The sequence below is a fragment of the Loxodonta africana genome, chromosome 2 (assembly GCF_030014295.1).
Source record: "Loxodonta africana isolate mLoxAfr1 chromosome 2, mLoxAfr1.hap2, whole genome shotgun sequence".
Lineage (NCBI taxonomy): Eukaryota > Metazoa > Chordata > Mammalia > Proboscidea > Elephantidae > Loxodonta > Loxodonta africana.
The window spans coordinates 160086346-160113086 of record NC_087343.1 but is presented as its reverse complement, the minus strand read 5'-3'; the positions used below and the strand labels follow the sequence as shown (position 1 = coordinate 160113086).

The following is a 26741-nucleotide window of genomic DNA, read 5'->3' as shown; positions in this document are numbered from 1 at the left end:
CAAGGAGTGAAAGGGCCTCAGAAGCTGAATTACCCTCCCACCCCTACTGGTGGTCCCTCCAGATCAGGGCTGAGGGTGGGTGGGTAAATCTTGCCCGTGCTGTACCTGTTCTGTGGATGAACAGAGGACTTCAGTCTGCAGGGCTGCCAATCCCAGCATCTTTCACAAGCTTTCACTTTCACATCTTTCACTAAATTAACTATAAAAATGTAGAAAGAAGTCTTACTTCACAACTAATTGAAAAGCCCAAGCTGATGCAAAACATTAAGGATCCTGTCCAAAAAATCCAAATGACAAAATACCTAAAAACCACACCCTCAGCACTATCTATCCTCCCATGCACATACGCTTTAGTAAAATGTTCCAAATTCTTCTTTTAAAGGAAGAAAAGCAGTAGCCTGAAACCAAACTGGCCCCTGCATACTGACTGGTGAGCGACGGGAAACTGTTTTCCTGATGATAAATTGTTGGGGGTCAAAAACTACTGGGTATGCTACAGAGAAATCTTAAGACTCATTTTATAATTAAAATTTTTTCAAGTACCCAGCACACTGATTTCCTCTGAGAAAAATGTTTTTGCTGAGCTTAAACAGATTATTTCAGGCTTTAAAATGGTTCAGCCACACTGAATACCCATCAAAGGAGGCAAAGGTAATTGACAGTGAAAAATTTTAAAAAGTCTCTTCATGAAATATAATTCTTAAACAGTTGAGGGTACTCCTAAAAAAGCAGTGAAGTAAAAATAAAGGTATGTTTAAAAAACTGGATGCGTGGGTAACACAAAATGAGAATTGACATCTGGGCCCTTTCTTTAAAAAAAAAAAAAAAAAGGTAGATATGGGGTGTACTTGGCTTCTTCTTATGCCTAAAAATTAATAATGTCAACATGTGTGTGAATGCAAAGTAGGCTTTGGCCATTAGAATAAGGACTAGTAAAGACAATGACTGCCATTATGAAACATTTCATTGCACACACCTGTATGTTATAAATTTGGTCTCTTTCAAAAGCGTCCTGAAGTCAGCTTTGGCGGTGATGTATTTGTCTCTGATGTATTCTTCAAACTCCCTTTGTTTTTTCTGCAAAAAGACAGTAAGATTAGGGGAAAAATCTACCAATTCCAAAATTAACATCAATTACCTACTAAACTGTCAGTTTATAAGTCATATCATAAAAAATTCAAAAGAAAACGCTGAAACGCACATCTTTAAGGCAAAAAGAAAGCAATGAGGAACTACACAACGTACTGCATTACTGTGTGCCGTCAAGCTGATCCCGACTCATAGTGACTCTACAGGACAGAGCAGAACTGCCCCATAGGGTTTCCAAGGCTATAATCTTTATGGAAGCAGATTGCCACATCTTTCTCCCACAGAGCGGCTGACAGTTTTGAACTGCCAGTATTTTGGTTAGCAGTCAAGCCCTTAACCACTGTACTACCAGGGCTCCATATAATGTATTACTAGTGGCTAAAACTTGAGGGCTTGCTTGCTATATGCTACACTGAGCTGAGTGTCTTCTGAGGGTCATCTCCTTTAATCTTCATAACAACCTCAAGGGGTAGACACTCTTAAAAAGTAAGGGTTAAGTGTTCAATTCCTTAAGACACTGTTGTTGTTAGGTGCCACAGAGCCAATATTCGACTCATAGCAACCCCACGTGACAGAGTAGAACTGCCCCACAGGGTTTTCTAGGCTGTAATCTTTTTGAAAGCAGATGACCAAGTCTTTCTCCCGGGGAGATGCTGGATGGGTTCAAACCACCAACTTTTTGGTTAGCAGCCAAGCGCTTAACTGTTGCAGCACTAGGGCTCCTTACAAAGACATTTATGTAGGGTTTTTTTTTTTTTTTTAAAGTATAGATACACCAACTATAACACTCAAAACTTAAGTTATACGGAACATTTAGCTTTCTAGTAAAGGAATGGTACTGAGAGCTATGAACTAACTAGGCTAAAACAGGTATTACTGGCAACAGGCAGAAAAGTCAGAAGCTGAGACCTGAGTGGGTTTCAGCTCTCAAGCTACCATTCTTTCCCAGTCATGCATCTTTCAGGGCCCATATGTCTAAAACCTAACTTACTAGGGTAGGAGGGAGAGAAATATTAGATCTAAAGGTTTTTGGACTCCAAACCTAAAGATATTAACCAGGAAAAAAGAATAATGGGACAGGAGAACAAATAAAAGGCCAATGGATGGAAAGGAATGTAGTAAACAACACTTTCCTTGACATCATTCACTACTTCAGACTTTGGGTGAGTCTGTTTCCAATGCCACAATCTCTGGGACATATAACAACTAGTATCTTATGGTGTTCTGCTAGCGTGGTTTTAGAGTTAGACCCTCTGATAGCCTGGTACCAACTGTCAGCCTAAGTATGTCTAGTGGAACCCGGCTAAATCTATGCTGTTAGTTACCATCAAGTCAATTCCAATTCACGGTGGCCTCTCGTGTGCAGAGTAGAATTGCTCCCTAGGATTTTTAAGGCTGTGACCTTTCAGAAGCAGTTCACCGGGCCTGTCTTCTAAGGTACCTTTCGGCCAGTAGTCGAGTGCTTAATTGTTTGTGCCACCTTGGGAGCCATGGCTTCATTAAATCTCTAAGATCCCAAAATATCAGCTTAACCTTAAGGATTAAAATTTTTAATTTTTTACTGTGCTGTCTTGTTTATATATCACGCAAGAATATATGAACTTAGAATTCAGGCTCATTTCTCATATGCTTAAAAGTAATTCACTTCAAAACATCAACTTCATTTTGGTGAAGATACTAGCGGTTGTTAAGCACCCAATTTATAATTGCAAGTAGATCTCAGACCCAAAATCCTCTTACCCTGTCACTGGAGGAGAACTTAATGCACCGGGGATCTTCCTTAATGATTTTCTTAACTTCTTTCCAAGTGGACGTTAAGGTAATCTTTGAAAAGACAAGGAAATGAAAAACATAAATACAACTCACCTTATTTTAGGGGGTCAAACTGCAGCACATATGGTACATAATATTACACACTGACCTGGGATCTCCTGTAATGCCCAAGCGTAACTGGACTAGTTAGGGACAGGGAAGCAGCTTTAACACAATTTCTTTTTGTTGGCTTGCCACAAGAGTTATTTTCATGGCCATACTTTCAAGGTGGCCTAAGACAATCACCTGCAAACCCTGTATTTACATGGGCAAACATCATAACTTCTGAAGAAACCATCACCAAAAAGAGAGCAGATAAATAGGCACAAAACCTGGATAACACAAAGTGTACAAACTACCATACAAGGGGGCCAGAGTACCAAATTGACAATAGAGCAAAAGAAGGAATCCAAATCTATCATTAGGAGAGGATCACTGATCATACATAAAAAAAAGGACATTCTGAATTACCACAGGAGCAGATATGAATTTGAAAACTATAAAAAGAAGCAATTTCTAAACAGAGAATGGTGTCAACATTTTACTTAAAAAAATCAAAGAAAGTGACACAAAACCCATGAATTCCAGTAATGAATCTAAAGACCATGATACTAAAATCATATTAATGTTTTACTTTTCAAAATTATTAATGAAGACTCATTTAGATTAAAGTAGGACAAAAAAGAGACTCTTACCGCAGAAGTTTCATCCAGAAGTTGCCTAAAATGCTCCCTCTTCTTTTTGGTGAGTGCTTCGATGTGCTCATTAAAAAGCTTCTCTTTCTCCTCTCTTTCCAATAAAGATCCAGATTCCCAGCGGTGATCTTTTCGGAGAGTCCTCCGAGTATCGGACCATGACACATCTGAAGAACGTACCTAAAAACAGACAATTATACATATTACCAGAGAGACTTAACTTCTCATATTTCAACACTAAAAGGCTCATTTATTTGGATTAGGAATGATACATTTAATTTTAAAAGGTAGGGTTACCAATGACCTAGAAAAGAAGCATCTGGTGGACTCCACCTTCGTTAAGAAATCACTGAAAACCTGCTTCTATGAGCCTGAAATCTTGCCTCCCAGTGCTTACCTAAGCTATCAAATATAGATTCAGAGGTGGCACAGGTTGAAGAAAAGATATCTCTCATCAGCTATGGTCCTTAAGAATTTTAATAGAACTTAGGTATTCTATTTAACACCTTACCAACTTCTAGTAGAAGAAATGGATAGGAATAAAAGAAATTTTTTTTGTCTTATTGTAACACTAAGGAAAAAAAAAGAAAAATACTAAACCTATCTTGGGCTCATAAATGGACTTATCAACTACATACTGGAAGTGACAGTTCCAAGCATAAGCAAGAATGAACATAGTGAAGAAGATAACAAAAGACATGACAGGTGTGGCTGGTTTAGTACCCAGCAGTAAAGTGTGACTGATTGCCAGTAATGACATTAAAAGTTAAGTCACAATGCTGTCAAAGCTATGGGAGACTAAACAGGCAGAAAGGTAAGAAAGAAGAAAAATATAAAAACATTTACCATATTTTTACGCAAATAACACAAGCCTTCTAGGTTTGTCAATGCCATCCTCCCTCGACGTATTTTGTGAGCATGCTACGCTAATTTGCTTGTTTTACAGTAACATGTAAAAAATAATTGGCGTAGCACCGTTTAGGAAAGCACCTCCCAGAGGGAGGGCAAAAAAAACATACGAAGCATAAGTTATTTTCGTAAAAATACAATATTTAACCAACAAAATATCAAATATTTAAAGCATGTGCCAGGTAAATACTCTGCTTGGCACTGGAAATACAAAATTAGTAAGACCCTATCCCTTTCTTCAAGCGGCTCACTTTTTAATGGAAGACAAGCATGTAAGCAAATAATTACAATAGCACGCAATAAAGGTTGCAGGGGTAGGAAAAGGAATGGTGAAATCAAATCTACCTAGGTGGGCTGGGATCAACAGAATGAGAAAATTTGTCACTGTGGTGGGAGTAGTTTAAAAGCATTCTCAGTGGAGAGGCTGGCTTGTACAATGGTAAGATGGTATGGTACATTAAAGAGAAGTTTAGCAAGGCAAGAGCTTAGCCAGCAGGTGAAGACATAAGTGATAAGGTGAAAAGAAGGCAAAACTCAAGGAATAAATGGATTTTCATATTATGCTAAGTAGCTCGAATTGGACTTGTAGTCAACTGCTGGGAGTGGAGAGAAACCCCACTCGCTACAAGTAACCAGAAGAGTAGTGACAAGATTAGGTTTGTTTTTACCAAGATTTTTGCGATTGCCATAAGGAGGATAAATTTAGGGGAATACTGGGGCAGGGAGAGAAATTAGTGAACTACAGTAATTGTCCAGAGAGTAGAAGAGGAAAGAGAACAGAAATCAGCAGAGGCAAGGGGAAAAATAAGAAGTAACAGAAGTAACAAGAAAACAAACAATATAGAAAAAAGATGGTGACACAGGAGAAGGGGAAAAGCAACAACAAGTAGTACAACATAGCAGTCTGGGGGCATTCAGTGTAGGGACAAAAAACCCTACATACCTCAACAACCCTGAGGGGTAATGCGGAAGGATTTTCAAGAAAGTTCCAGGGTATCTCCTGGGGTCAGTACACCTCCAGTCCTACATTTCATACATCTACATGTACAATAACTGATCATCACAATGATGACCCTAAATCATCAAGAAAAAGGTTAAATTATGTTCAGCACACTTTATTTATGTGTGTAATAGTTTAAGATGACTTCCGTGAAGGGCAATAAAAAATAAAGTTTTGAGACTAAAAGATTTTAAATTTTCATATATGCAGAACATGTAACTTCTGAATATGCTAAATACCAAGGTTTTCCTATTCTAACAGTGCTAATACCAAGTGCTCAATTTTATAATACCTTAGAAATAACTTAGATAGTATGTCTCAGAGTCAATGCAGAGAACATTAATACAACAATGGATTTCTAACATCTAGTGGTTTAGAGAAAAAAATAAGTGATTAATATTCACCATGTCAGACAGAAGAGCCTTGAAATTCTGAATAGCTTCTTCTCTTTTGTGTTGCTCTCTCTCTCGATCTATTTCTTTTGTTTGTTCTGAGCGAGCTTTTTGGACCTCTCTTTCTCGTTCTCGAAGGCTTGCCTCAATGCGGGCTTGCCTTTCAAGCTCTTTTTCTTTCTCCGAGTCTAAATTCTGTAAAAGTAAAATCACATTATCCTCCTTACCAACACTATCAAAATATGTTTTTACAGAATAACTAGCTTGCTAAATAAAAAATTTCAAACCTGGTATTTACCAAGAATGTACCCAAACACTGTACCTCATCTCCAAATCACGTACTAGGGATAACATACAAATACCAACAATGTAAACTTCAAACAGCCACAAATACCCTTATAATACAACTAAAAAAAAAAAAACAAAACCAAATCCGCTGCCATCAAGTCTATTCTGACTCATAGTGGCCCTATAGGACAGAGTAGAGCTGTCCCATAGGGTTTCCAAGGAGTGGCTGGTGGATTCAAACTGCCAACCGGGGATCCAATGCAATTAATGATTTTATTATTTCAAGGTAACACTAAGAGTAAATAAACACAAATGGTTACCTTGGCTATTTTTTCAATGTACTGCTTGAAGAGGTCTTCTCTCATTGATGAACTATCCACTGCTTTGTAACGTGGATCACTTTCTACTTTGTCTTTTACTTTGCTCCATCGAGACTGACTGTCCAAGTGATGATTAGATAACAGTTCAAAGAAGTCCGATTTAATCTATATTTTAAAACAGGTGGTGGGATGGGAGGGAAATAACGTGCCATAAGATATTGTTCAAATCTAAATGTTTACAACTAGAAAAAAAATACACATACCTTAAAGATGAGAAGAGTAACTTTTCAATGCACTTAATCTGAATGGAATCAATTTTAGTAAAAGACAATTGCTCTTTTGTTAAAAAATTATAAAAATTGGCCAAGAACATAGGCTCTCATTTAAAATTTGCCAAATTGAAGACAAATCATATTCTTTAAAGAAATGTTTTCAATATATACATCCAAAAAAAAATTGTTTTAAGTATGCTGCTTCTCATCTCAGAACCATCATGTTTTCATAGTGAATATAAATTTGTACTGAACTGTATTTATTTCTTGCTAAGATTCAGCTTATAAGCTGGCAGTGAATACTTTAAGATGGTAATAGTGATTTTTTTTAAACTGATGGATAATATTTTTGTTTGTTAAAATTAAACAGGAGTTTAGAACTAGTTGAGCAAAAATAGGCAAGTGTTATTCATTGCAAACCTGGAACTGTACTGTCAAATGTCTAAAACCTCCAAAAATAGGGTAAAATGTTTTATTTTTAATAAAATAAACCACAATGTTTGTACTTCGATATCTAAGTATTTACGAACATGGTTAATCATTACTTAAAAAAGCTTTAAACTTTTCTGTACTTTTTAGCCATCAGAAATATATTACTGTTTTAGAACTCAGAATGTAAGTGCTTATGAAATAACATACTTAACAACTGAAGTATCAAGGTAGTAACACTATACAGAGGTATTAAATATTAATCCTTTAGTGTCAAAATATACAACTACTTAGAACCTCTCTCCTGAACTGTGTTTTTTTAAAAAGAGGAGGAAAGGCATAAAAAAGTGTCCGTCAGTTTGTCATACTGTGGGGGCTTGTGAGTTGCTGTGATGCTGGAAGCTACGCCACCGGTATTCAAATACCAGCATGGTCACCCATGGCAGAGAGGTTTCAGCTGAGCTTCCAGACTAACACAGACTAGGAAGAAGGACCTGGCAGTCTACTTCTGAAAAGATTTAGCCACTGAAAACCTTATTACCTCCAGGGAAATCTAATTCTTCTAAAGTTTAATCTCATTTTACATTGTACTGCACTCAGATCATAGAAGACACACAACATAGCCAAAGTCACTCAACAAAGGATTCTGATCCTGTCAAGAACCTCTCCTCACAGGGATTAAATATGTTGCTTTCCCACTTGATGGGTGAGTCCCCTTGATACAGGGAATGAGAAATCAGGAATTGCATCAGAATTCAAATACAAATCAATCTTTCCTTCTGCTCATTTCAGCCCTATCACTTCCCCCTACAACCTCATTTCTCAAACCAGGATTAAAAGGGAGGTTGATGTCCTTTCTGGCCAACATTTGTAATGTTATAAGAAACAGTTTCTTCATGACGGAATTAAAAAAAAAAAAAAAAAAAGAGCTAATCGACTGTGGATTTCCTCACTACTGAACTTTGGCTCTTGACTTTGGATTAATGAAAAACCATGTTTCTAGACAGTGATTATGAAACCACCTGATTTAGTGGTATAGCATAATTTTTCCATTCATCTTGTCTACTTTGTCTCTGACATGAACACCCAAAATCCTAGATGCACTGGATAACAGTTACACCAAATTTATAAAATTTATGTTAAATAAAACATGCAAGTTGTATCAAACAAGAATCTTTCTAAGCCATAGGAATTTACATAAAAACAGCTTTCAAATATTAGCCATTAAGCCTATAAAGTATAGATTATCATATAGTTTTATGATATATAAACAAAGTACGCTTTATATAAAACTAAACTCCAACTTCCTTTCACTGCAGGTATTTCTATGAGGGGCTATAAATGGCTTACCGCGGCTGCTATTTGTCTGAGAAGAACTGATGACTGCATAAATGTCAAATGTCATTTACCATTAGCCACAATTCAAGGCCTTATACTCCCTGTTTTCTTCCCTCCAAAAAAAAAAGTATATAACTATCTATGATGTTTTGTTTAACAGGGGGAAAATAAAGTTTCCTCAGCCTAATGTATTGCAACAAAAATACTTAAATTTCCTGCTAGACGAGTTAAAATAAAAAAGAACATTTCCAATTTAATAACAGAATTAAGTCCGTTATGTGCAACTTCAAATACTGTTCCAAAATTAAAGTATTTGAACCCCAACTTAATACTGGTTATTACATTTTATAAATAAAATTTTCTGAGTAGCTGCTTTGGCAAATTCATACACGTCTTTTAAAGCAGACTTTTTAAGCTGTTTTTATAAAATGGAAAAACTATCAATGAAAATGATCATCATACCCTTTTTAGCTTGAAAATGGCTACTTAAGGGAAAAAAGGGATTTCATCAGAAATCAATGTCCATCAGTTTCTGACCTAGAAAGTAATTACTTTTAAACCTTTACTATTCAGCTATTGATTCAACTACCTCAATGCTATAAAGACCAGCTAGAGAATCACGAGATCAAGAAAAAAAACTTCAAAAATACCAGGTTCATATTATTGTTAATGAACTTACCAGCCAATTACACAGTTATAATGTGATTAACAACAAAAAAAAGTATAGATAACAGTTCAGAAGAACAAATACACAGTAAAAGTCATGAAGGAACATGATAGAAAACTTCATTAACCAAGTACTTCTCAGAATACGAATATAAAATCTACTATATAAAGATTTCCACTTTGATAGCCTAGCTAGCAATTGATTTTACATTCTCTAAATTGGCTGAGAAAGCTTCACTTGAGCAATTTTCTGCCTTTTTTTAAAGTTTAGCAATGGTACAAAGTCAAACCTAGAGAAAATTAACAATTTTAAAATCAAAATAAATAAAGCTGACTATATTAGGTTTATTTTGATGTAATGTCTATTCCTTTTTTTTTTTTTTTAGTTAACACATTCTGGGTACAACTCTGATCACTGAACAAAGAGTAAACTAAAAAAATGTAAATTACCGGAACTGCAGGAGGCTAAAATCACCACCCAGAGAGATACCAATTGTTTCCTCACTAGGAATCGCATAATACTTTGCATGTCAGTGATTGACAGCTGTCAGAATGAACTGAATGACAGGCCGCACAGCAGAAAACTGTAAAGTCTATCTACTTGTTATAAAACAGAATACATAAAATGGTTAAAAAAAAAGGTTCCTAGAAAAATGAATATTAGTTTCAAATGCAGAGAGAAATACATTCAATTTGTCTAAAAGCAATCATACAATATTAAGCAATTGTTTATTTTTTGGTTTTCTTTAATCAAATAGTTCATTACTAAAAATCAAAAGTAGTAAACGACTCCATTAATCATTCTATTTCAACATATGAAATGCTTACATGGAACTCCATTTTGCACATTTCCTCTGAGAAGCATAATCATTTGCCAAAAATAAATGTTAAAACGAAATAATTCTGGAAGATTTACTTTGAAGCCCAATAAAGCAGATAAAAACTCATGTATTTTCAACAGAAGTTATTTCCCCTACTACAGTTATTGTGTGAAATCAAAGAGGCTTCTTTCCAGTAACAGTGTATTACTTTCTCTCCATTTCTTAATACAATTTGAAATATGTTAACTTTCTAGAATAAGAAGCAATTTTAAATGTCAAGAATCATTAGGCTCCAGAGGTTATTTTTCTCCATTCACAAAGCACACAATGGCACTAAGGAGAGTGGCTGCATGTTTTGATGGTTCACACACTGGTGCCTTCTCCCTATCAGCCTGCCTCTCCAGTGCTGAGCGCCTCTCCACTCCTGATGCTGCTATCAAATGACATTTGGGATTCATTAATCTTTAATAGCCGACCTTTAATTCTGATAAGCAATAATTTATATGTAAGATATGTTTACTGAAAGATTAAAAAGTCACTAAAATGCTATCTTTTAGAAGGAAAAAAAGATAATGAAGCTCTTTGAAATTTAAATGGTACCATCTACAAACAGTGTTGAAATCTTATTGCTACCACTGAGCTGGCAGGTCTCAACCTAGGGTTTACCAGGCACCTTTAAAAAATGAGCACTAATAAAATTTAAAGCAAGCCTATATAGTAAGTGAAGCTACTTATATAATATAAGCATTATGGAAGTGATTGATAGACTATATACATTTAAACAACTGTAAAAGTTAACTTAAAAGGCCAAACAGTAAATGTGATTCCTGTACTTAGGTCCATAAATGAGGTTCGAAATGCAGTTCCAGCTTAGTCCCTTCCCACTCACACGCCCATCCATCACACCACTTACCTTCTCACCTCTGGTCTTCGAATCTTCTTTCTCCTTCTTCCTTGCAGCTGCCACAAATTCATTAAACAAGGCTTCTCGATCTTTCATCTTTTCAATTGCTTTGAATCTTGAATCTTTAGCATGCTTGGCTGCAAATTCGCTAAAAGTAGCTCTGTAACAAAATGGCAAGTGTGCTAACTTTGGTTGAGCTATTTCTGCTTGTAGAAAGGTAGAGTAGAAAATACCATTTTTTCAGCAAGAATGTATGTCAAAGAGACACTATGTTCCAGCGTTTACCTGAACAGTGAATAATAAGCTACAGAAAGAGACGAAGGTTTACACAGAGTGAAAATGTGGTCAGAGATCTGCATGTCATCAGTATGGTGGCAGGGAAGAATATCTTAATCTCACCCAAAGGATATACATTTATTATAAAAATGCAAGAGGTAAAAGAGTAAAGAATTTATGTGCTTAAAGAGACTTAAGAGCCTATCTTTTTCATTCATTTTAAGATGAGGCTGACTCCTCTTCCTAGCTATGATGCAGTAACTGTTACTGAATTAGTCCCCCTTCTATATGCAACTGTCAAAGTGGAAAAAATATACGAGCAAATGATTTCAAGCAGTGAACAAGCAGGGCAAAACTAAGATCTCTGAAAGATGGCAAATTCATGAAGGAAGCCCCTCCATCTGCTTCCTGGAGACAATTTCCCAACTGTGTTTTTGTGATACACAGAACTAGAATCTATGCAGAGCTCAGTGGTTCCAATGCGCTGTAGGTGTTCAGAGTATTCAGAGTAAAGGTGCTGAACTGGCAGAGGAAGAAGCGATACAGAGAGGGGGCCTTAGAAGTCTGCACAGGAATTCTCCCCATATCCATGGCCAAGGGCCAGGCTATACAAGAGCAGGGAAAGACCACTCAAGGCTTACCAGATACAAGCTGCTATGGGGTTAAGAATGAAAAGGAGGTACCAGAGACTGAGTAGTGCTTTATCAGGACAATAAAGCCCCAAAAAGATCCACAAGGGAGACAAAGTTTGGAAGCTGAGTCCTCAAAGTTAGAAAAGCCTAGCAAACACCTGGCACTTTTTGGAAATTCACACTAACAAACCTTATAATCAAGTCTGAAATCAAAGTGCTCAGCCAGTAACTGAACAAGAATCAACACTCTTCAGGCAGAAGGTAACAGAATCCAGGTTCTCTATATATTATCTACAGAATTCGTTAAAAAAAAAAACTAAACACACAAAGAAACAAATGTGATCTACAGCATAAAAAAAAAGTCCTAGAAATTGACCCCAAGATGCCCAGATGATATGTTAAGTAGACAAATATTTCAAAAGCAACTATTGTAATTACATTGAAAGAATTAAAAAATATATGCTCAAAGAATTGAACACATAGTCTTAATAAGTGAACAGACAGGAAGTTTCAGCAGAGACGGAAAATATAAAAAAGAACCCTAAAAGTAACTGAACAGAAAAATTTACTCAGGTTAACAGGTGAGTAAAGATACCAGAATAGTCAATGACTTTAAGTTTTATCAATAAAAAATTATTTCATCAGGAGACTGCAAAAAAGACTGGGGGGAGGGGGGGAGAAGAGACAGTCTAAGCAACCTGTGAGATATTATTAAACATCTGAATTGGGGCAGTAAAATACTGGCTGAAAACTTCCCAAATTTAATGAAAAACACTGACTTATGGATCCAAAAGGCTGAGCAAATACCACGCAGGGTAAGTAGAAAGATGAGGACTCTGAAGGATAACGAGGCTAGGTATAAAAAGTTTCTCCATAACAAAAAGGCATTATAAAGGTTTTATATATCTTTGGTATATTTTTCAATATTTGAAGCTCCTACCTTATGTAATAAGAATCTACTCTTATAATAAACATACCCACATTTACAGCACATTCTTGAGGAAGAAAAACAAAGGTTACACATAATGAACTATTCCAGTGCAAAAACAAAACACATTCCCTTATGTGCTAAAACAAAGAATATATTACAGCTTTTATTATAAAGAAAAGCTGACTGGTTAACTTTAGAATTCAGAATCGAAAACATCAAACTAAAGATCAGAATACAATTCAGAAGCCAACAATCTGTTGTTTAAACTCTGCTAGCCCAAACCAAGAAACCCTGGTGGCGCAGTAATTAAGGGCTACAGCTGCTAACCAAAAGGTCGGCAGTTTGAATCCACCAGGCGATCCTACTCTGTCCTATAGGGTCATTATGAGTCGGAATCGACTCAACAGCAATGGGTTATGGGTTTTTTAGCCCAAACCAGGTTCTAATAATCTTTTGTGTGTAAATGGTATTACTCACAAACCAAATTTCATTAATTCAATATTTTAAACAATTGTTACAAACCTGGTTTGAACAATGGATCAGCAATCATAATAAAACTTTAAGGTAAAAATAAAAATATATATCCCAGAAAAGGGATCTTCACATTTAGTCCATTAAACTGGTTTTCTTTTCATGATAAATTTAGTACCTTGCTTTATAATTTTAAGATAGTAAAGGCAGCTATTGCTATAACTTAAAAATAAGCCTTTTAAAAAATATAAAATCAATGTGTCAAGTTGAATTAATTATTTATAATAAAATAGATAAAATGTTTTCTATTTTTAAATGAGAAAAGACCAAAATCAAGTTTTAGCATTAGGGTCCCAGGAAGATGTTTTTATATGATTCACCTTCTTAACTCTGAAAAGTGCTATTTTTAAACTGACAAGGTAAGAATCCTTTTGGCAGGTGGGGAGCAGAGTTGGTGGTCGTGGTGGGTTAGCTGCAGTCGAGTCCGCTCTGACTCATGAATGCCACGTGTGCAGGACAGAACTGCTCTACAGGGTCTCAGGGCTGTGACCCTTCAGCAGCAGATCACCAGGCCCATCTTCCAAGGCATCTCTGGGTGGGTTTGAATCACCAATCCTTCAGTTAGTAGTTGAGCACTTAACCATTCGTGCCACCCAGGACTGGTGATAGTGTGGGAAGACAGTATTAACCATGAGTTGACCAAGGGAGGTATGTCTGAAATTCCCATTAAAAGAGAAAAGATATAGACGAGAAAGGCACTAAACTTAGGTAATTACATTCTCCCTAGTCACGCTTTCCTCCTAGAACAAACCCCAGCGCTCTACTAAAGAGTTTTGTGACAGTGGTCTTTTCCCAATTCAAAAAGAAAATTAGGTCAATGGATGGTATTTTCTCAATTTTAAGTTTTTTCTCCTTGTTTTCTTAAAAACACTTGATAATAGCTAAGACTTGATACCAGCTTTAGCTTTTCAACTAGAGAATATTAGCATGTAAAAAAAATACAAAGTGGCAAGAAGATATTCAAAAAAAAAAAACCTCACAACGGCCTCGTTTTGAGGTTTTCTGCTACCTAGTAAAGTTGCTCCTAATCTGTATGCTCGAGTTAAATGTATCAATACAACATGGCACTACAGCACAAAGTCCTAAGTGCCAAGGCTTCCAGGCAAGTGCACAGTGACTGTTTTCTTAAGAAACTGGTAAAAAAAAAAAAAAAAATAGTACAGATAACCCTAATTCTGTCTGTTCCAAAAGAACATCAGTACAGTACTGTGATATAGAAGACTCTATTAGCCAGAGCTACAGAAGGGAACTCTAAATCTCTGTGGCATCTCAATTATTCCCACAGAGCATAAAGGGCTTTAATAAATAGATACATTTGCTGAACCTTTTTGAAAATAAGTTGCAGACATCATGAGGCCTCATCTATAAATATTTCAACATGCATCTCCTGAGAGTAAAATCTTTCTCATCCATTACTACAATACCCAAGAAAACTAATTCTCTAATATCATCTAATATTCAATCCATACTTAAATTTCCTCAACTATTCAAAAAAAAAAAAAAAAAAATCTTTCATAACCCAGTCCAGTCTCAACATGATCCTGTAACTCACTCTTCTGATTATGAAAAAGCCTGAGACACTCTGGAGATTCTTAAGCTCTGCTATGCCCTAAAAAATACTACTTTCTTCATGGCCAAAAATATTATCTTTATTTTCTAAAACTTGTATTAATACCACAGTAGGCGTCATATTTCAAATATGAAATTGTAATACCAAACATACTTTCTCAAACATCACTCTTTCCTAACTCCACTGACAAAAATCACTGTTTAAATAAAAAAATAAAACAACCTTTTAAGTAAAGTGTCACTTAATCCACATACCCTATAATTCTACCCTACAGTTTTAGAAATTTCTCTATGTACTGAGGTATTCATATCAACTTAATACCACTACTGCCACAGCTAAACTGTAGGAAAGTAATTCTCCCTGTCTGGACTATTCTGTGCAATACTGACATCAAGCTGAAATTCCTGCTTCACTTGGACCACTTGCTTTAATCTGTTTATGTCTTACTTTCCTTATCATAAAATACTTAAATCACACAGTTGTTCTGAGGACTGAATGACGTAATACAAATAAAGTGCATATAAGCACATAAAATATCTAATAATTATTGCTACTGTTGTTATTACAAAGCTAGGGACACAAGTCTCATTTTCTTCAGCCCAGACATGCATTCAATACACACTAATTGACTGAAAATGTCATACAAAACCCTAATTTAGACACTTAAAAATTCTGAAAGATCCTCGACCACTTCAATTTAATCAAAATAATGTTCCTACTCTGCAATGTATTATGTATAAAACTTAAGAAGACAGGAACAGGCTTTCTATCATGTACCAGTTTCTAGAGAAGGAAACCACAGGGAACTGTTCCTAGCAAAGCTGCTCTTCTTGAAAACAAACACCTCTCAGGTAAAGTACCTGGGACTCCGCTAAAGGAAACATATTAAGAATGAAGGATAGAAAGACAGATAATAAGGAGCTTCTCACGCCCAAATATAAAAATGATAGTTATATATATATACATATATATGTATTTTTTAATCTAATGTTAGGAAAAATATATATACACACACACACACAGATATCTGACAGTAATGAACCACATACCTTGGATTAAACTTGGCTTCTTCCATCATTTTTTTGAAATCTTCCTTGGCTTGCATTATTTTGTTTTTCTTTTCTCTCCGTTCTTCCTCTGCCCTGGTCTTTACATACTGATCAAACACCTATCACAAAACATAAACCAATTTGACAAGTCAGTCAATTCATATAGGTATTTCAACTACTAAATAACCAAATTTATTAAAAAAAAAAAAAACAACTAAATCAACTTCTTTGACTAAACTCTAATAGGAAAAATATATTAATTATAGGTAACTCAATTACATGCAGAATGCCTACAGCAGGTCTCGTTTTAACACTCTGGCTGACAGAATTATATAAGCCTACAGCCCTCTGCTTAGACTTCCAGAACAACAAAAAGCCGAAGGTTCCTTTAATTTTTTTTCCCTTGATACAAAGTGAATACGTTTATTGTAAAACTGTCAAGAAATTCAGAAATGTATAATAAAATCACAGGCCGCCATAATCCTTTCCCTTAAAAAAAATCAATTAACATATGGAATCTATAGTTTAATTTTCTTCCAAGCATCTCTTAACATACAATTATTTTCATCAAAATATAACCATTCTTTCCATCTATTTGTCCCCACTTAATAAAAAAGGTGATAAACTGAACAGGCACACACATCCATTTTCCACCTTCCTCAAACCCAAATAATATGTCAATTCAAGAATTTCTTTTTAAAATTACAAGCCAGTGTAATAAAAACAGGGAAAAGGGAAAAACAGAAACAGCAACTCTGGAACTTGAAAAGCAGATGGACAAAATGGTAATGAATTTGGCAGACAGGGAAAACTGAACCTAACCAGCAGTAAAGAAAACAAAGTGGTCACATTCTTTTACTAGACAATCTTCATATAGTAACTGAAAGCACCAGGCACCTCTGGAAGTGGTGATGGGATACAGCTACAATAGGGAATATCTGTTGAAAGGTTGTTTACAAAGCAGTTAAATACCTAGGACCCCTCCCCAACTTCAGTATCTGAGGCACTGCCACTCCCCAACTCCAATAAATGGCATGGCAAGTGGTCATTCTTTAGAGCAAGGGCTGGCAAGCCACAGCCTGCCACCTGTTTTTGTATAGCCCAAGAATGATTTTTACATTTTTAAATGGTTAAAAAAAAATCAACAAGATATTTCATAACACATGAAAATCGAATAAAATTCAAATTTCAATGTCTATACATGAAGTTGTATTAGAACACAGCCACACTCCTTTACTTATGTCTATGGCTACTTTCAAGGAGCCCTGGTAGCGCACTGGTTAAACCCTTGGCGGCAAACCAAAAAGTTGACAATTTGAACCCACCTAGTGACTCCACGGAAACCCTGGTGGCGTAATGGTTAACTGGTACGGCTGCTAATCAAAGGGTCGGCAGTTCGAACCCACCAAGCACTCCTTGGAAACTCTACGGGGCAGTTCTACTCTGTCCTCCTACAGGGTCGCCATGAGTCGGAATTGACTTGATGGCACCGGGTCTGGTTTTGGTTTTAGTGACTCCACAGGAGAAAGGCCTGGTGATCTGCTTCTGTAAAGGTTACACCCCCTGAAACCCTATAGGATAGTCCTACCCTGCTGTGTAAGGTCGCTACTGACTTGATGGCACACAACCACACAGCTGCTTTCACACTACAACAGAACTGCACAGCTGCAACAGAAACCACTGGCCCACAAAGCCTAAAGTATTTCTTACCTGACCCTTTACATAAAAAACTTGCCAACCACTACTCTAGAAGACAAAACAAAGTGTCTCCAGATTTGAGGAACATGAATTGGGAATGTCTACCAGTCTGAGAACACATGTTTTAAACAAACATTTATATACCAAATATTAAGACAGTACTCTTAGAACCAAAGCAGCAAGCCATGTCCCCTCTGGTGGGAAGACTAATGGTCCTTATCAGGAATCTGTTCAGGCTCAAAAACCACTCTACAGCTTAAATGACTCCAGCTTAAATCACTGTACAGCAGGGTATCTCAACCTCAGCGCTACTGATGTTTTGGCCCTGATAACCACTCTCTGATGGTGGACGGGGTAACCAATGCACTGTTGGCCCTTTAACAGCAACCCTGGCCTCTTATCCACTAGATGCTAGTAGTACTCCCTTAGTTGCGACAATCATAAATGTCCTCTGGGGGCAAAACTACCCCTAGTTAAGAATGACTGCCCTACACTAAAGCCCACAATCATGAGGGCCCACCCAAAGACTCAGAGGGCCCAAAAAGCATTTTAGTGCCTCATTCCTAATCAGGAAACCTTCCAACAGGAAAAAGAGGGCCCAAGCAGAAAAACTTAGAGGAAACAGAGACTATACAGGAAAATGAACATTTACAAGAAAAAAAATCCTACGTGTAAGGTTAAGAAAGATACTGCAACCATGAAACAAGAAAAACATTCAAAGAATAAAAAGGAATACTTAAAATTTTAAAAAGATAGAAATAAAAAATTTAATTGATAAGCACGAGAAATTCACCTAGCAAGTTAGAAAGATAGAGATAAAGAACAGGAAAAATAATAAATTTTGAGGACCAACCCAGGGGGGCAAATTCAGTCTCAGAATGAAAAAAATACAGAAAACAGTTGGAAGCAAATCAAAAAGTAACGCAAGAGAATTTCCCAGAACTGAAGAACGTTGCTTCCGGATTAAAAGAACCACTGCCATGTGCCCAACACAATGGACACTTACACGAGGACATACATGACAATGGAATTTCAGAACACTAAGGACAAGGGAAAACCCTATGTGCTTAAAGAGAAGTGAAAATAAACAAACAAGTCCACATACAAAGGAGCAGGCAATGGGATGGCTTCAAAAACACTGACAAGTAGAAGCAAAGCGATGGCTTCAAAATCCCAAAGGAACAAGATTTCAAGCCTAACAGCTATTCAGCAGGTGTTAAGTGGCAACCAGTCCAGACTGAACTAAGTCAGGAGACCACTGGACAAACTTCTTCAGAAATGTTGTGGCAGCACTCTCTTTCCTAACATAGGTTATAAAACTATTCAGTGCTTTAAATATGTGTATGAGCATATTTGAAAAAAAAAAATTAAGCTTAAAAAAAGTTTAACATATCTTAGGTATCTTTCCAGGTAAATCCATATATATCCACCTTGATCTTTAAGAACCTCGCAGAAATTACTTCAATCATCTATCTAGCCAGTCCCTTGCTAGACATGTAGGTCATTTTCAGTACCCTAACACTGCAGTATAAGATATGACAGCATCTGCATGCTTAAAGGAGGAGGGAAGAGAGTTGTTTCCAACCTCTGTCTCCTTTTCTCACCTTATACTTATTTTTAAGGGTATGAAATGCTACATAAAATCCAAGTGAATTTATATTAATTTTCTTTTGCGAGCTGGAGAGAACTTCATATCCTCTCCCCTGGAATATCCCAGATCAAGGTTAGGCATCACCCTGAGATGAATACCTCATAGGAAATTAGGAGTTTTCCTAACTGAATCATATTCCCAGTACACTTGGCTTTATGGTCCCTATTTTACAGTTATTTTTGATAGCTTCAACTCATGAATAAAATTTTACAATAAATACCATGAACATAAATCTATTTTGAAAACAATGTCAAGTTTCATTTTATAAGCAAACGCAAAAAAACATAAGGGCTATCATATCCATGCCTTCAAAGGGGCTTCTGGGGAACTAGGAATGTTCCATTTCTTGATCTAGGTTCACTTTGTGAAATTTCGCTGAGTTGTACACTGATGATTTTTAGATTCTACTATATGTATAGTTTTTATCCAAAATTTAAGTTTACTAAAAGTATGGGCATCCATTATTTGATTCTCATAAAACTTAATTCAGTTTACAATTTGATATTGATTAGATGAACAGTGTGACCTAGATGAACTGCTGGCAATCACAAGTAATTATTTTTGGTAATGCACTACCACACTACAATATTGCCAATCTTAAAAACTGTGAATAACATACATTATATTAAAATTCTTATACTGAAATAAGATAACAATTTGAAGTGTCAGCATAACTACTCTCTAGAGTAACATCCTTCATGAAAACTGTGTTTTTAAAAAAATGTATGAAATGTATGACCCCTTAAGTGACTTTTTATTCAAAAAGATCAGATAAAGTTCCCAGCTAAAATTAATGGCTACAATAATATAAAAATACACCTTTTATAATGATGCAAAACATGCAAATCTACATGTAACTAGAAAAGGGCAGAACTAAAAGAGATGTAATTTTAGACTACGAGGCATTTTCAGTGATGTTGTTTTTTCAAAATCAACGTACAAATTTCAGACATAAAATTAGAAATACAAATATATAACAGCCTAACACTTAGCTGGTTTCTCCTTGATTTTATATACCCATATGAATAATAAAAGCAAGTATTCAAATTATTAAAAACATTGAAAAAAATTAAGGCCAAATGTTAACTTCTCCCTTCTCTCAGTTCTACTCGAAAGGCAAAAGATTCTTTAAGCAGTGCTTTTATTTGAAACAGAATAGTATTTGATACTTTTCTCTTTTTAAATGGAATGCCATTAAGGAGACATCGCCATCGACTTACAGGATGCCTCCAAAATTGGCAGAGAACTTTAGTTCTCAATGTTACTTACAATTTCATTCATTTAGAAACTAAAATACCCAGTGGCAAGATGGAGAGTAAGTCATAAAAGTTTTAAATGTCTTCAGGGCTACTTAGGTAAGGCATTATTTCAGGTACTACGCATAGAGTGATTAACAAAACAAAGTCTCTGTCCTCATAGAATTTATACTCTTTGGTAGAAGGGGGAAATCCTGGTGGCGTAGTGGTTAAGTGCTACGGCTGCTAACCAAGAGGCTAGCGGTTCAAATCTGCCAGGCGCTCCTTGGAAACTCTATGGGGCAGTTGTACTCTGTTCTACAGGGTCACTATGAGTCGGAATCGACTCGACAGCAGTGGGTTTTGGCGTAGAAGGGGACAGATAATAAATGAGACAATCTTAGATAATTAGGGCTATGATACGCTATGAAGAAAATAAAAAAGGCAAAGGGATAATATTGGTGAGAGGATGACTATTTTAGATAGGTGGATCAGAGGAGGTACTTTGGCAAGTACCTGAATGAAATGATGGAGCCAGCTACGAAAACACTGAAGGGAAGAACATTCCAGGCAAAAGAAATAGCAAGTACTAGAATGTGCCAGGCTTGCCAGCACGGCTAGACTGAATGAACATAAGAGCTCCAAGAGGTATGCAGGGATAGGTAAAACATTATATGCTATGATAAAGTTTCAATTTTATCCTCAATGTAATGGGAAGCACTAGACAGTTTTAAGCAAGAGAATGCTGACTTCATTTGATCTCACTTAAGCTTTAAAGTAAGTCTAGCTGCAGCATTAAAGAGGAGGAGCAAGAATGGAAGAAAGATCAATTAGGGGCTACATAGATGGAGAGATAATCATTCACGGTGGCTTGGACTAGGGTGTTAGTGAAGGAAATGGCAAATAGAGTCGGATTTAGAAAAATTTTTGGAGGTAGATTTGCTGAAAAGACTGGGAACGGGTAGTAAAGAAAAGTAAAGAATCAAGGCTGATTTACAGGTTTTAACAAGGCCATCAACTGAGAAGAGGAGGAGACAATTACACACAAATAGTTTTTTAAAGACTACCGTACTTGAAATCCATACACAAATATGATATGTGGAAAGCTATGCCTATTATAAGTACTAAAATACACGTCTAAAACACTGTATATTTTCTCTCTTCACTAAAATCCATGATTAGGCCTACTATTCCAACTACCAAATTATAAATATGGAAGATGGACACTATTACCAAATGAAATCTTGTAGCTCAACAGCACTATACCAAGTGGTTCAACATACTCACCATTTTACAGAGATCAGTGCTGGGATGGTCCAAGTAATTCAGAAATTACATAGGTTGGAATTGTGCAATGCTTTAGAGACAGAAGCAATCATCATGAGATGATATGTGTCACTGAATCATCATGGGAATAAATGGCAACTCTATAACAAGGCAACTCTAGTTTGTGCTGATACCATCAGCAGAGACCCTGAAGTGTCTGTCATTTCTCTAGGTTTATAATAAAAACAGATGCTACTTAAATGTGAATTTTGTGTGTGTGGTGTGTGCGAGACATGAACACGTCTTTGACTGTGTCTATATACGGTATGTGCGCACGCACACACAACATGCACACACAGGCACATAATGTTCAGGAAGGCTATAAACCAAAGTGTTCAATGGCGGTCCTACCTGCTGGATAGGATTATAGATGGACTTTTTCCCCTTTTCACTCATCTGTGTTTTGCAATTTTTCTACCCTAAATTTGTTTTTTTTTTTTTTAATGTTAGGTAAGAAAAAACAAAGGTAACTCATTCCTTACAATTTAAAAATCATCCTGGCAACGGATACACATTTCTTAAATAATATTATCCCTTTTTACCTGTTTTCTCTCTTTAGGATTGAGAAGTAAGTACCGAGGATCAAAAACTATCTTGTGCAACTCCTTCTCCCATGTTGAAAAAGCAGACACCTTTAAAATAAAAAATGTATTGCCTTATAATTAAGCTCGCTCTAAACACTTAAAGGTCATAAAATTTTACTTGAAATCTACAGGACATCTGTTTAAAATGGAGACATAATAAAAACCATACTGAAGTTTCCATCACTAATAAATGACAAGCAGTGGGAGGTTAGCAATAGCAAATTTCCACACTAATTGGCTCTGAACATTTCTATATTATATAGAAATAACACACCCTTAATTACTCATTAAAAAAAACACTACTGTGTGACATTTTAAAAATCAGCACATCAGAAAAAGCCTTGAAGACCTGCATTTTAATTTCCCATGCTTGCGCCAATCTTATGCACGATGTTGTGATTTAAAATTGAACAATTTTACTTATTCAAACGAATCTGTGCATATAATCAAAAGGCAGAAATCCCTTCCCAGTTAAGTGTCATTAATAACAGTATCATAAAATATCAGTTCTCCTTTAACCGGAAACCATTCTGAAGATATTAAAGGAAGAATCTTGTATACCTTACCTATCCCAAGTAGTCCGCCATTCTGTAATGTTAAAACTCGTCTTACATTACTCACCAAAATTTAATGACCCAATAAAAGTTAAATGTTATTTGTACTTAAAAGACAGTAAGATGGCATTTAGATAAACATGATTTGCCAAGAAGAAGGCTGTTTCAAAAAAATACAACAATTTAATAGGCTTCCCTTGTCCTCCCCCCCACAACAAGGGCACTAACCTGAGATTTGACCTTTTAGCAAGACATATTTATATTACTTATACAAAACAGAAATATCTCCCCCAAAGATTGTTTTCTGACCCCTCTCTCTAGCAGCATGTCCTTGAACTGCTTCATTCGGGCCTCCAGAGGGACAATGGCCCTTTCTCGGGCAGCTTTAATTTCAGCTTCCATGGCAGCTTCTTTCTCTGAATCAATGTCTTTATTATCATCTCTCCTATAAAAAAATAAAACACAGGCATGAAATGACAAAATAATAATAAGGAATCTTATTAAAATCTTAAAATCAATGGAACTTTCAAGACTCACTACTGAGCAGCACGTTTTTGGCAAAAACAAATTATATCAAGGATTTCAAATGAACTCTAAAGGGTAAGCAACATTTATTTTAACAGTAATAAAGCTACAATGAGCTTCTAACAATGTTACAACAGCTACATTGTGGGGGGAGAAATACCTTTAAAGTGCTGTCTCCCCTTGATGCTAGCTGATACACAAAGTGAACTACCTTACTTAAAAATAAAAATAAAATAAAATAAAAAAAGCTTATCTAACATTGCAAATAAAACTCTATGTGTTCGAATTAAACAGCACAGAATATAATTTTTGTAGCTCTTGAAATGACAGGAAAACCAATATTTTCCTAAATATTTTACTTTATAAATGCATATTTAAAAACATCTAATAAAAACTGGTATAAGTCTTAGTAATTTTGAAAATAATATAAAATACCTGCAAACTTGGCCATGTGGATATGTGAGATATACCTTACCCACCTGACATTTTAATTACTCACTTTCTGGGTGATAGGTTGAGATTTAAGTTGAAGGACTGGTCTCAGAGAGCAATATGGGCCCGGAGTAGTTAGGTAGAATTACAACTGTTTGTTCATCAATGACTAAACTACTTCTTGTTCCTCCAAAAATGCAAGTCAGGGCTGAGAGGCAACCCTTCTGCTGTGTGGTAATTAAGTGAAATCGTAAACAGGAAATCAAGTCACCTCTCAAATACCTGTGCTATGAAGGAGGCCTAATCGTGTGAATAATCCAAAAAAGCAGGCAATTCAGTAATATTCAGGTGTATTTGTACAGATTTTCCTTCCCAAATATGATCTACTAAGTATAATAACATTGGTTCATATTTCCTATACGAACAGGGGAATCTAGAAATTTAAAGCACGCTATATGGGCAAGTGAAGGTAGCCTAGGAGATTTAAATGGAACTAAGGCTAGTTCCACAAACATGGTAAGTGAGAGGTAATCAGTAATTTAAGTAATGAATCAAAAGAAATAGAAGACATAGTCCGTGACCTGCAGGAACTTAGCGAGATAGTCTGTGACCTAAGATATGCACAAAACAAACAGGTAAAAGCAATTTGCCAAACAATATCCCCTCTTAAAATAATTTATTTAAGAACTATTTAAAGAGTTAAAAGACATCAAACAAATACAACTAATGAGAACAAATAAGCTTTGTAGAATTATACTAAATAAAAATGTCACATTACAAACTATCACTATCTATCTCAATAAAAGAAATAAAGAAAAACTGAGCCAGGAAAAATAGGCTTTTAGCTTTGTACCTAAATAGAGAAGCTCGGGCAATCCACATAAAGGACTTCTTTGACATTCTCCTGATAAAAGCAGTTAAAAACCTTACAAAGTTGTCTATAAGAACAAACAATTAAAAACAACCTAAAAGTTTAACATCATAGGAACATCCAAAATTATGGTACATAAACAGAATGAATACAGTCAGTAATAATAATTAAGAAAACAAATGTCTTATTCTAGATGGACTACTTTAAAAAAAAGAACACAAAACCACTTTTATTACAACCAGTAAAAATACTTATATATTTGGTCAAGAACGAAAAAGTCAATTGCAAAATCGAGAACAGCTGTGTTACAGTGGTAGCTTATGAGTGGTTTTCTTTCACATATTACTTTCTTTAATGTTGTTGCCAATTAAGAGATTAAAAAAAAAAAAGAAGAACCACTCTTCATAGAGGTTGTTTTACTGATTTCATTGCCATAATTTGGCTGCATTCAATCTGTCCTTTTCAGATAAGGAACATGATCAACCACTCCTTAGTATCTTCAGACTTTCCTTTTTGCTGCTAAATAATGGTCCCATTTCCCCTACACACCCCTCCTCCCCAACCCTTCCACACACAGACCCCCTCCACCCCACACCCCCACCCCCACCCCCCCCACAGTAAAAGCAAAAGTCACACTAACATTTCACCCAACTCTAGAGCACTGATCAAGCTAATGCTTCTGCTTACAAAAGTCCCTTCCTCTCTGAGCACTTTCCAAACTCATGAACTCCCTTCTCAGCAGATAGTAATGACCACAGGTTCAAAAGTACTAGGTAAGTGACAAGATTAGTACATAAATACGGACAGAAGTCTATATTTGTGGTTATGGGATCTATGGAATGGTGTTTGCTGTGGCCTGTATTAGGGAGAAAATTTACTTTTTATAAAATTCAGGCCTAATGAATTTCTGAAAATAATTAATCAACTCATAAAATGTCATTTGGTTTCACAATACATATTTGTATAACTAAATTTTTTTTTTTTCCAAATTCAACAGAAGGGACACCATTTCTACATTCTAAAAGCAGTATACATTAAATATTTTATCAGGCCTAAAAGAGATCTATCATGACTGTCTCCTAGCATACACGTCACCTGGCCCTTCTAATCGTGAACTGACCGCATCCTAATCAACTTCTAAAAGGTAAAATCTACCTGAATTACACAAACTATATATATGACTTACTTCCGTTTTTTTGCTTTAACAGGCTCATCTTCATTAATTTCTTCCATTAGTTCTTGTTCTTCTTTAACTGTAGGATAAAATTAAATTTTATTAGTATAAAAACAAGCAAGCAACAATCATATTTAGGCATAAATCTTTCTACTAACCACTACCAGCACACTTGCTTTAACAGTATTAGAAAGAAGCTGCAATTAGTAATTAGTTCACTCACTTGCACTCATAGAGAACTGCCACTTTTGGATGGACAGCATTGTTGGTGTCGGGTGCCCTGGCAAAAATATTTCAAATATTGTTAAAAATATTTGTTAAGATTATATTTCACAATCTCTTCTTAAAAAAAATATATATATATATATACACAGTTTGTATAAAATATCTACCCCTAAGATCCACCCATTTATAAAACATTAAAGTGTAATTCTATAACTCCTCTATTTATTCAACATTTATATTACATTTTCACTTCATTTTGAAATGTTTCTTACTCAAACCTTATACACGGTGCCTTTTTACAACGCATGTTGATATATATATCAAATAAATGGGCCAAATATATGAAAACAGATTCATAAAAAACAAAATCAAATCATATACATTCTTGGCATCATTCAATACTATGGTTATAAAGTATTATTATCATACCTATAAAACAGATATTGGTGAAGAGAAAAAACTGATGCCTAGAACCTTCGGCACCCAGAAGACAAAAGTTTCACTGATTTAGAAATCACTTGAAAGCAGAAAATGTTAGTACC

The 26741-nt window shown here is 35.7% G+C and overlaps 1 protein-coding gene across 7 annotated transcripts in view; it reads right to left on the bottom strand.

Annotated features, from left to right (window-relative positions):
* The window catches only part of TCERG1 (transcription elongation regulator 1), a 65027-nt gene that overhangs the window by 1240 nt on the left and 37046 nt on the right, over positions 1–26741 (bottom strand). For 3 of the 7 annotated variants that reach the window (XM_064277846.1, XM_064277858.1, XM_064277854.1), the window contains 12 exons: positions 26198–26254; positions 25987–26053; positions 24783–24833; positions 23282–23417; positions 22377–22466; positions 15925–16043; positions 10945–11095; positions 6506–6670; positions 5910–6092; positions 3597–3776; positions 2830–2913; positions 977–1077 (listed from right to left, as the gene is read on the bottom strand). In XM_064277846.1, coding sequence (XP_064133916.1) covers positions 977–1077; positions 2830–2913; positions 3597–3776; positions 5910–6092; positions 6506–6670; positions 10945–11095; positions 15925–16043; positions 22377–22466; positions 23282–23417; positions 24783–24833; positions 25987–26053; positions 26198–26254 — 1384 coding nt within the window. Of the gene's footprint in view, positions 1–105; positions 200–976; positions 1078–2829; positions 2914–3010; positions 3157–3596; positions 3777–5909; positions 6093–6505; positions 6671–10944; positions 11096–15924; positions 16044–22376; positions 22467–23281; positions 23418–24782; positions 24834–25986; positions 26054–26197; positions 26255–26741 lie in introns of those variants that run through there. The other 4 variants (XM_064277849.1, XM_064277862.1, XR_010319705.1 and 1 more) reach the window with 3 other exon arrangements.